The 8727-nt window shown below is 35.9% G+C and overlaps 1 protein-coding gene across 1 annotated transcript; it reads right to left on the reverse strand.

Annotated features, from left to right (window-relative positions):
• Nucleotides 1–1272: 1272 nt before the first annotated feature.
• Nucleotides 1273–4336, reverse strand: LOC143587858 (uncharacterized). Its single transcript, XM_077069025.1, has 3 exons — nt 3679–4336; nt 2290–3474; nt 1273–1305 (listed from the first exon to the last, which is right to left on the reverse strand). Exons 2-3 carry the CDS (start codon nt 3439–3441, stop codon nt 1273–1275), a joined length of 1185 nt encoding a protein of 394 aa, XP_076925140.1. The 5' UTR covers nt 3442–3474; nt 3679–4336.
• Nucleotides 4337–8727: the final 4391 nt, after the last annotated feature.

Below are 8727 nucleotides of genomic sequence, written 5' to 3' on the forward strand. Positions count from 1 at the left end.
TTAAAACACTGATTCAACATGTAACTATTATCTTAAAGTGCATTACAAACTGATAACAAAAGACTAGAGATCTCCATAAGTCCATATCATAACAAGTATCTTAAAGTACATAGCATGAAATCATTCAAATTTGTTGTTGCCTTTTCTTAAGTTCATCAATCAACTCTTCTCCGGTTAAACGAGTGTCGTCATTTTCATGGAATAGTAGTGCATTCTTGATAAGAGTATTTCTGTTTCGGTTTATATCCGAGAGGAGGATTTTGCACAAATACTTTGACCTCAAACCTTTTAGCTGTATTTGTTGTATAGGGCCTTCCTTTTTGAGATTACACCCCCATGGTCTCTTCCCATCATATTTCTCCATGTGTCTCATAGCAAAAATGCCACAATCTATTCCATTACTTTTTGTTCTCCATGACATCTTCAATCTATTGATTGTTGCTACTTGGATTTGCTGAGTAATCGGGTGTTTGATTATTTTAAGATACATGCAAAAGACGTTTCTCTACACAAAATAGAAAGCAATTTAAGTATTTTGACAATTTTTATAACAAGTATGTATGTTTTATGGGTTAAAGGTATATATGTTTACCAGTATATCAGGAGTCTTTCCGTATCTTTCTTAAAAAATTCGCTCTAATTGCTTTTGATTTGTCTTCTAAGCTTTTAAACTTTGCATCAGCTGGTATTTCTTGGTTTGCACTGTTGTCAAGTAAGTCTATCACTTCTGTTTGAAGATTGAAGGCAACCACAATGAAATGATCGTGTTGTAAAATTGGCACGAGCACTATATCAACCTCCTTGAGTGATAGAATTCCACTCCTTGCCATTTCTCTTGTCATGTTGTCTGAAAACACTTCCAGTCTTCTTTGTCTATGTAACCCCTTGACTCGGAATAATGGTCACTTGTCTCTATATTAATTAAAATGCAGATGATTAAAGCGTTTATTCAGCATTTTCTAATAGTACAAACAAAATATATTAATTTGTACCAGCAAATTGCTTGAAGCAAAGAATCTGAACAGTGATGCTGCAGATTTTTTCTTTTCTTCATAGTTCATTACTTCACTGAATGCATCCATTGCATTGGCTCGGATATAAATGCCAGGAAAGAAGCTTTCAAAGACCACCTTGAAGTTTTCTGTGCGAGTGGACTTGTAGACCTCATCCCAAATGTCTCCAAGACCAAAATATATATACTCTGAAAGTATTTTTCTTCATCTTCTGTGACACTAGCGGATGCGTCAACCTCTCTCAGAAGATATGGAGAGTTCAGGCTATCAGTTGTTGACAATCCGGTGTCAACTGTTAAACATAAAACAACTCACATTAAATTTGACTGAAATTAATTGTAACTATAAGTAAATACCTTATTTGCTCTTTTGGTTTTTATTTATAATTGCATACCCTCTTTTGCCCACGCAACCACTGTATTAACAACTTCATCAATATCTGCGCACGATACATTGTTTTCTTGACCTGCATCACCTGCATCATTTTTTACGACAGCCAAAGATGTAATATGTTCAACTGTGATTATAATTAAGCTGGTATATAATTAAGCTGGTACATATATAATATACCTTTCTGAGCAGCCACTGGACCACCAACACCAACATCTGAATCAACTGCATCACACAAATGTAATAAGTTTAAAAGAATAGCATAAGTGTTTTAAGAGCGTTTTAACTATACTAATAATTAATTTAACCCAAATACCTTTTAGAGCAGCTACTGGACCACCAACACCAACATCTGAATCTTGTGTTTTAGGGACCACATTATTAGTGAATCTGTTTTCCCATTCACAACATCTAGCAAAGATATTCTCATTTGATTGATGTCTATCCTTTCCTTGACGGACCAACTCGTTGATCTCGGAGCAAATTTTATCAAATTTCTTCAACTTGTTATCCATTGCCTTATTCCAAGACTGCAAAAAGAAAATATAGTTTGGGTTAATTCAAAAACATTTTCAATTTATCCCAGCCAGTTGTAATAGAGTTAAATAATAGTCAACAAGTACGATAGGCATTTGCAAACTTAAAGGTGAATAATCACTTACATAATCATCCAAATCTTGTTCAGCTGTTTGATCGGCATTATCTGTTTCAGATGCACTTTGACCATCTGTTTTTTAATTACATATAATGTTGTATTACATGAAATGCATGTAGAGATAAGAGATATGAGAGTTTTTTACAAGAAAATAACAAGTTTATTACCATGTTCTTGTTTCTCCTCAGCTGCAGTGTTTTCTTCAACTCTAGGCTTACTGGCAGCACTAACCGTCACAGCAGCAGTAGCCTCATCAAGTCTCTTCCCGGCGGCACTAACTATCACAGCAGTAGTATCAGCAACAGCAGCATCAACAGTCTCATCAAGTCCCTTCCCAGCAGCACTAATTGTCACAGCAGCAGGAGCAGCAGCAGCCGCATCAATCCCTTTCCCGTCAACACTAAACGTCACAGCAGCAGCAACCTCAGTAGCATCTTCTTCTAAGGGAGGACCATTATTCGACAAGTATTTTTCCATCTTATTAAGAGTAGTTGTTTTTATGTAGTTGACTGCAGGCGTTGTGACGGGAGTCCCAAATGGACCATATTTTTTCTGGTATTCATGTGTGTAAAACATCACAAGGAAGGTGATCGGACCGTTGTATTGATCGTTGATACCTCTCCATTCTTCCTTTGTCGTTTTCAAGTTTTCAATAACATAGCTGCACCAGTCCATATTTGGAATATCGGAGGTTTTATCAATTGCGGCGATGAATCGTTGATTGAATGTTGTTGATTTTGTCACAAACCCTATACAGGTGTTGACCAACACAAGGAAATTAATCTTAAACAGTTCACCAACTCCTTGATCCGCGGCCAGTTTGTCTTTCACATGCTTTATACTTATTCTTGCACTTGTCGGGAATTGAGATTTGAACAAATCTATAGTAACATCTTCCCCCAATCTTGGTCTACTCTTGCCTAAAACAGGAATCTTACCCATTGGTATCCCCAACACTTCATGTACTTTTTGTGGTGTTATCTTAATAACACCGCTCCCAATGTTCAATTCATTTAAACGGTTATTATAGTTCATGAGCAACCAATATCCCAAAGTTGTTGGAGTTTGGGTTACTTGAAGTCTTAACATTGACCCGAAACCCATTTCTTCTACACAAGTTTTTTGGGCAATGGTCATTGCCTTCACTACATCAACAATATTAATAGGTGCACACCTATTCATCAATTTTTTGTCTATAAATTCAACAAAAGGTTGCCCCCTCTCGGCTGGCTTCTTTTCTTTAACGTCTCTCTTTTTCGGACGCTGAAAGTCCGGGCCGAAGGTGCTGTGTTCCACCTGTTTCCGCTTTGACAACAACCTGTTGATTTTTGTGTCAAGGTCTGAATCAGAATCTGCTTCCACAACATGTTTTGTTTTCCCCATCGGAGCAACTTTTTTAGTCTTCCTTTTATCAGTCTTTTTTTTTCTTTAACGGCTCTCTTTTTTGGACGCTGAAAGTCCGGGCCAGAGGTGCTGGGTTCCACCTGTTTCCGCTTTGACAACAACCTGTCGATTTTTGTGTCAATGTCTGAATCAGAGTCTGCTTCCACATCATGTTTTGTTTTCCCCCACCGAAGCAACTTTTTTAGTCTTCCTTTTATCAGTCTTGGTTTTTTCGACAACTGAATCACATACATACAATAAAACACGGGGGTAGGGGATAACAACACGAATCACAAGGAAACAGAAAACTCTTATAAAACATCACAGTGATAAATTCTCATACCAAAGCCATAACACGCTAATCATACGCATATAACATGCTTTAATATTATACATAGATTTAAACAAACAAGGATATGTATTACAACAACAAGAACACGCTTATCAAACGTATTATTACATAAGAAGATTCAAACAAATGCTTACATTTTAAGATTAAGTAAACCTAAAACGCTAAAAAACTCATAAAGTAACACCTGTTCCATCTTCATTCTGAGACCTATCGTGCTTTTGCTTCGTCCTTGGTTCCGTTCCAGAAGTAGATGAGTTAGGGTTCTTCATTTTGGTTCCGTTCCAGAAGTAGATGAGTTAGGGTTCTGAGACCTATCGTGCTTGTACTTGTGCTTGTGCTTCACTGTAGAAACGAATCGTCGACGGTTCCAGAAGTAGACGAGTTACGTGGGTAGTTATTTGACCCTTTTAAAAGAGGGCGTGTGCTTTTAAATTTTAATCGTACGGTAGTTATTTGACCCTTTTAAAAGAAGGCGCGTGCAAAAATATATATATATATAATATTAGTGGGTGGTGGTGGGTTCAGGTGGTCATGATGGTGGTGGACGGTGGCGGAGGTGCGGTGGTTCGTGGTGGCGGATGTGTGGTGGTGGGGGGCAGTCGTTGGTGGTGGCGGAGGCCGGTGGTGGTGGTGGTGGTGGGTAGTGGGTGGTGGTGGTGGATGGGTATAATTAAATGCATATATATTTATATATAATATTAGTAGGTGGTGGTGGTGTGGTGGGTGGTTGTGGTGGGTGGTGGTGGAGTGTGGTTAGTGGTTGGTGCTGGGGTCATTGTGGCGAATGTGGGCGGTGGTGTGTAGTATGATTGCGGATATGTAATACATGAGATAATGACGGTGCTATCCCGTATGATGACCATGATGATTGGCCCAATTATGACGAGACAATGCTAATATAACTACCTGTGGTGGTTGTTATCATATTGATGCTGCTAACCTATATATACGGTTTGCTTACGCTAACCCATACGATGGCGACTGTAGCTCGTACGACGAGCATGACGTCTATGATGATGATCACACATATATATGATGAGGACCAATTATATGTACCTATATGACAGTACACCACACAGGCGCGCGCACACACACACACACATATATGTTGATGATAATGGTGACACCAATGTTTAATGACATGTAACCCGTATGATCGACGACGACCATGATAACGTATACGATGGTCATACTGATGGTAGCATGTACGACTGATGATGTCGTTTGATGACGACAACAATTCATAAGATGGTGCCGACAGTGATCGCTAATATTGGGCGTTTTGTTTATGATAACCCATACGATGCTGACTACATCCCGTACATGGAAATCGGATGATGATGATGATGCTGATGATGATGATGGAGATGTGTGACGATGATGACGACACTGATAGCGAGATATATGTTTGAGCTCGTATGATCAAAGCCGACTACGATAGCCTATACAATGACCACGTTGATTACCCGCACGTCTGATGATGATGCCGTTTCATGGTGATGGTGATTGATGATTATGATGATGATAACCACTATAATACATGATAACGATGATAACTTTATGATGTTGATCATCATCATAACACATATGGTGATGATGATAACCTAGAAGATGATAATGATACAAAGTTGTAAATCTTATCCAGAAAATCTTACTAACGGTTAAGATAATACTTAAATAATGGATAAAATTTTAAATTTTATTTAAAAAATACGATTTAATAAACGAACTCCTCTTTTAACGAAATTTAATACCGGAGTGTTAGTAAAAAAAACTAAAAGTAAATGTTTTTATACTATTTTTAAAAAGTTATAAAACAAAAAACCAAAATATATAAATAATTAAATGTGTAGAAATAAATAAAACCAAAATTCAAAACCCTTTTAACTTCAGAAGCCTTTTAACTTCAAAACCCTAAATCGACTTCTACTTCGCTTTACTGTAATTCGTAGACATCGCTTTACTGTAAGAACATAAAAATGCCACGTCTCAATAATGGAGTTAAGTTCCTGGTAGATATCGACAACGATTCCATGAGTAGGATGGTATGTTAATATTGTTATCTGGTTAATTTTTTTTATGAAACATTTTATAGTTTTGTAACAAATACATTCTAAGAGCATTTTTTGTGTTACTTATAGCTCATTCCTAAAGCTGTTCAACCAATGTTTGCTGACATGAAATCGAATATCGGCTGTTGTTTGATTTACGATCAAAGTGGTAGAACCTTTTCTGTTGTTATAATCAAAGTACTTGATGACTTTTATTTTGGAACCGGTTGGACTGAATTAATTAGAGAATGTTGTATAGAAGCTGGAACATATGTTGTTTTTGAGATTAAACCAAGTTCTATGTTGAATATGTTTACTTTCAAAAGAAACGTAAATGATCAATCCGGTACTATGATATGTATTCCAGTCAGAAACCGACACGTCCATTACTTGGTAAGTTTTAATTTCTGTTTTTAATGATTGTTCCAAATTCAAATGTCCTTTAATTAACATGTTTAATAGGATTTCCCTGAGTGGTACGTGATTCAAGAATTTGGTGACAATTACATGAATTCGCTTTTCGAGCTTATTGCTCCAGATAGATATATGTTTAAAGTTTCATGTCTTAGGGATGGAATGGGTTGTAGGCTCGAGGATGGATGGAATGAGGTTTTTAAACAAACCAACTTGAAAGGTGGCTCGTTTGTTGTGTTTGAAATCATTTTAGATAAGATATTTCATATTAATGTCTTTCATGAAGATGGCATAGAATTTATCCTTCCTGGTCCAAATCAGCTATTTCTCAACTATCAATCAAGCAATCAAGGTAGTTCCTCCCAAAACCCAATTCATCTTGATGAGCAAAATGATGACTCTAAAATCGTCTTCCACATGAACGTCACCAAGAAATTGGTAAATTGAATTTTTAAATTTCTTTTTTATTTACAAGTATATTTGAAATTTGCTTTTCACAGCATCTTCCGCGTCACTTTGCCACCAAGATTGATGCCTATGATGGAATGCCAATCACTTTGGTCAATCCCGAAAGTCGTAAAAAGAAAATGAGACTTCATGGTGAACTGTCAGACCTGAACTTCAGATATCGGTTACCAAAATGAAAAAATTTCAAGGTGGAAAATGAAATACAGATTGGTGATAAGTGCATATTTGAATATGACTTCAATGAAGCTACTTTGATAGTTTCACAAGTTGATTAGTGATTTGGTGATGTTTGGAACATTTTGGAAATATTTGGTGATGTGTTTGGTGATTTTTGGAACATTTGTGATTTGGTCACTTTGGGTAATATTTGTATGGTTATATTGTTACGCTTTTTAGTTTATTGTGTTGAATGTTGATTGGTTAATTAGATTTTAAATGCTTTAATTTTATAGTTTCTTGTATCATCTATTTTGTTATTCACTCTTATTTTTGTTTCATGGAATGTATTGTAATGGTGCCTTTTGTATGAAAACTTTTAATGAATGGTAATTATGGTTAAATCTAAAAATAAAACAAAAAACACTATTACGCTTGTCACGCGCTAATGTACATAAACATATATAAATATCCTAATACGCAATACACGCTTATCCAACCATCTTCTGGCAAAGTGCCTATTTTCAGTGATGTGGTCAAAAATATACATATTATTATATTAATATTTCCTACACGTTAAGTATTTTTTTAGCCAAGTTTTTGTTAAATATTATTATTTGTTGGTTCACATGTGGGTTTTTATTGTTATAAGGGATAATGAGCAAAAATTGAATATTTAATAGTTCCGTGAGATAAGGAGTTAAAATGAAGTATTTTCTTGTGACCAACAAGTGATATTATACATATTTTATATTAATATTATATATCCAAAGATGAAAAAGAAATTCATTCAATAATTTGAATATAATAAATTGAGTTTGAGTGCTAAAAGTTGTTGGTATGTAATCTGTGTGTAGGTCACGAGAGTCCAAGTCCAAATAAAATAAATGCATGGAGATGAGTTTAAGTGTAGCCACAGTTCGTTAATTTAAATAACCTAATAAATTGATTTGTAGGCCAGTTCTGTGGGAAACATCTTAACCTCAGGTGAGGCTGTGCAACAAGAATCCGCTTCTCAGGTAACCATTTGACAGTTTGATTGATTTGTTTTAATAATTAACTTTCCATGTGAGTGTGCTGATTTTGCATAAGTTAATTGTAGCCCAAGTCTATGGATAAAATAGTTGTTGAAACGCTACCCCGCTCCCCATATCGCGACATCAGTAAGTATTTGACAATTTCAGTACTTTTTATAATTCGTTTCCAATGTGAGTGTGCTCATTATCTATTACCGAATTGCAAGCCAAGTCTGTGGAAAAAAGTGTTGACCAAACGGTACCCGCTGCCCATATCGCGACATCAGTAAGTATTTGAAAATTTCAGTACTTTTTATAATTCGTTTCCAATGTGAGTGCTCATTTTCTATTTACCGAATTGCAGGCCAAGTGTGTGGAAAAAAGTGTTGACCAAACGGTAGTCGATCCCCATAGCGCGACATCAGTAAGTATTTGGCAGTTTCAGTTTTTATATCTTATAACCTAATAATTTCAAACAATTCCAATTTCTGTTATATTACCAATGAAACATGTAGAGAACAATGTTGACCAAGCATCAACACAACTACACCACACTCCGGATAGTAACAGCTCGAAAAAACCATCAGTAAGTATTTGGCAATTTCAGTTTTTCCTTTAATTGTTGATTGATTCATTGAATGGTTTTTAGGTAAAACGGAGAAGCCGTAAAAGAAGATGTATCTACGGATGAAGCTTCCAAACCTGCTGAAATAAAGGTATGTGCTGCGCGAAACATTGTTAATTTCCCACCAATATGGGTATATACTTATATATTGACTTCAACTAAGCCATCTTAATTTCACATGCTGGTTTATAGGTGTATGAGTGT

This window comes from Bidens hawaiensis, unplaced genomic scaffold (assembly GCF_021521415.1).
Source record: "Bidens hawaiensis isolate Kalapana, Puna unplaced genomic scaffold, B.hawaiensis_p1.1 tig00035906_1, whole genome shotgun sequence".
Classification (NCBI taxonomy): domain Eukaryota; kingdom Viridiplantae; phylum Streptophyta; class Magnoliopsida; order Asterales; family Asteraceae; genus Bidens; species Bidens hawaiensis.